Genomic DNA, 1958 nt, shown 5'->3' on the forward strand with positions numbered 1-1958 from the left:
TCGGGAATAAGGCCAGAATTCCGTAAATCCATAAATCACGCCCAGAAATCCACGTCCTGCTCCCAGAAATCCTCGTCCCCACAGTCTCATTCACAGTGTTTGGCATTTTGGGGGGGAAATATCTGGAATTTTTCGAGGGGGAGGATCCCCCCTCCTCGGTGCTGCTCCGTCTCCACATCCCGGAATTTCCTCATCCTGCCGGGAAAACGGGAATCCAGAGTCCGTGTGCCCCACCCAGGGGTGTTTCCCCCCCTCCTTGGAATTTTTTGGGTTCTTTCCTCAATCCATGGAATTTTTAGGGGTGTCCTTCCCCCAGTCCATGGAATTTTTGGGGGTGTTTTCCCCCATCCAGGGCATTTTTAGGGTGTCTCCACCTCTCCATGGAATTTTTTGGGGGTGTTTTCCCCCATCCAGGGCATTTTTTGGGGTGTTCTTCCCCAGTCCATGCAATCTGTTGAGTGTCTTTCCCCTCATCCATGAATTTTTTTTTGTGTCCTTCCCCTTCCATGGAATTTTTAGGGGTGTCTTTCCACTCCATTTTTTTGGGGGGGGGTCTCCCTCCAATCCATGGAGTTTTGGGGGTGTTTTCCCCCCGGTCCGTGGAATTTTGGGGGGTCTCAGCAGAGGTTGAAGACGGAGGGGGCCTGAGCCCGGTATTTTTCCTGGAAGTTCCTGAGGATTGGGATGAGGTTGTGGAAGGAGGGGCGGAAAGAAGCTTCTGCTTCCCAGCAGTTCTTCATCAGCCGGTAAATCTGGGGGGGAAACAGGGGTGGAAAACAGGGAAATATCCTGGAAAAGGGCCCCCAACTTCCCCCTTCCCTCCTCCTCCCTGCAGGAATGTGAAGCCCTTCCCAATTTCCCTCTTCCCACTTTTTCCCCTCCCACTTTTCTTTCCCTCTCCCCTTTTCCTCTTTCCCATTTTTCCTCCTTCCTGTTTTTCTCCTCTCCCCCTTCCTTCCCCATTTTTCTCTTCCCTATTTTTCCTCCTCTCCCCTCTCACTCTTCCCCTTCCCTCCCCATTCCCTGTTTCCCTCCCCCTTCCCTTCCCTCCCTCCCTTTCCCACCTCACACGGACAATCCTTCGGGATCGGGAGCCTCTTCCCCCTCTCCAGGAGCTCCACCAACCTCAGCACCGTCATCTGCCCTTGGGTGGCTCCGATCAGCTCCAGGAATTTCTGACAGGGAAAAAACCCACTGAAATCCCACCTGGGCCTCCAAGGTCCTTGGAGACCCCAATCCTGGGGATCCCTGACCCCGGGAATCCCCAAACCTGGAGTATCCCAACCTTGGAGACCCCAATCCTGGGGATCCCTGACCTTGGGAATCCCCAAACCGGGGGCCCCCCAACCTTGGAGACCCCAATCCTGGGGATCCCTGACCTTGGGAATCCCCAAACCTGGAGTATCCCAACCTTGGAGACCCCAATCCTGGGGATCCCTGACCCTGGGAATCCCCAAACCTGGAGTGTCCCAACCTTGGAGCCCCCAATCCTGGTGACCCCCCAACCTTGGAGCCCCAATCCCAGTGACCCCCCAGCCTTGGAGATCCCAATCCTGGTGACCCCCAAACCTTGGAGCCCCAATCCCAGTGACCCCCCGACCTTGGAGAGACCCCAAACCCCGAGCCTCCCTCCCCAGATTCCCCGGGAATCCCCGGTCCCTCACGGCAGGGGGGCTGTTCCCGGGCTCGCAGCGGGTCAGGAGCTCGTAGAGGGTCACCCCGAAGGACCACACGTCGGACCCGTAGTAGAACTTGGACTCCCTGAGGCACTCCGGGGCGTACCTGGAACAGCGGCAATTCCGGAGCCTCCGGAGCGCCCCGGGAGCGCTCCCGGCCCGGCCCGGCCCCCGAGCTCACCAGAACACGGGGCTGTCCCCGTCCTCCCGCACCCGGTAGTACTCGTGGCCCTCGGGGACGGCCTTGGCCAGCCCGAAGTCCCCGATCTTCACCACCAGCTC

The 1958-nt window shown here is 58.3% G+C and overlaps 1 protein-coding gene across 1 annotated transcript in view; it reads right to left on the reverse strand.

Annotated features, from left to right (window-relative positions):
• Positions 1–33: 33 nt before the first annotated feature.
• LOC103753838 (non-receptor tyrosine-protein kinase TYK2-like) overlaps positions 34–1958 on the reverse strand; it is a 12078-nt gene continuing 10153 nt past the window's right edge. The window contains 4 exon segments of the mRNA XM_029959623.1: positions 34–752; positions 1065–1175; positions 1665–1782; positions 1858–1955. Of these exon segments, the coding sequence (XP_029815483.1) occupies positions 618–752; positions 1065–1175; positions 1665–1782; positions 1858–1955 (462 nt within the window). The 3' untranslated portion in view covers positions 34–617.

This window comes from Manacus vitellinus, unplaced genomic scaffold (genome assembly GCF_001715985.3).
Source record: "Manacus vitellinus isolate BGI_N305 unplaced genomic scaffold, ASM171598v3 scaffold_214_pilon, whole genome shotgun sequence".
Taxonomy (NCBI): Eukaryota; Metazoa; Chordata; class Aves; order Passeriformes; family Pipridae; genus Manacus; species Manacus vitellinus.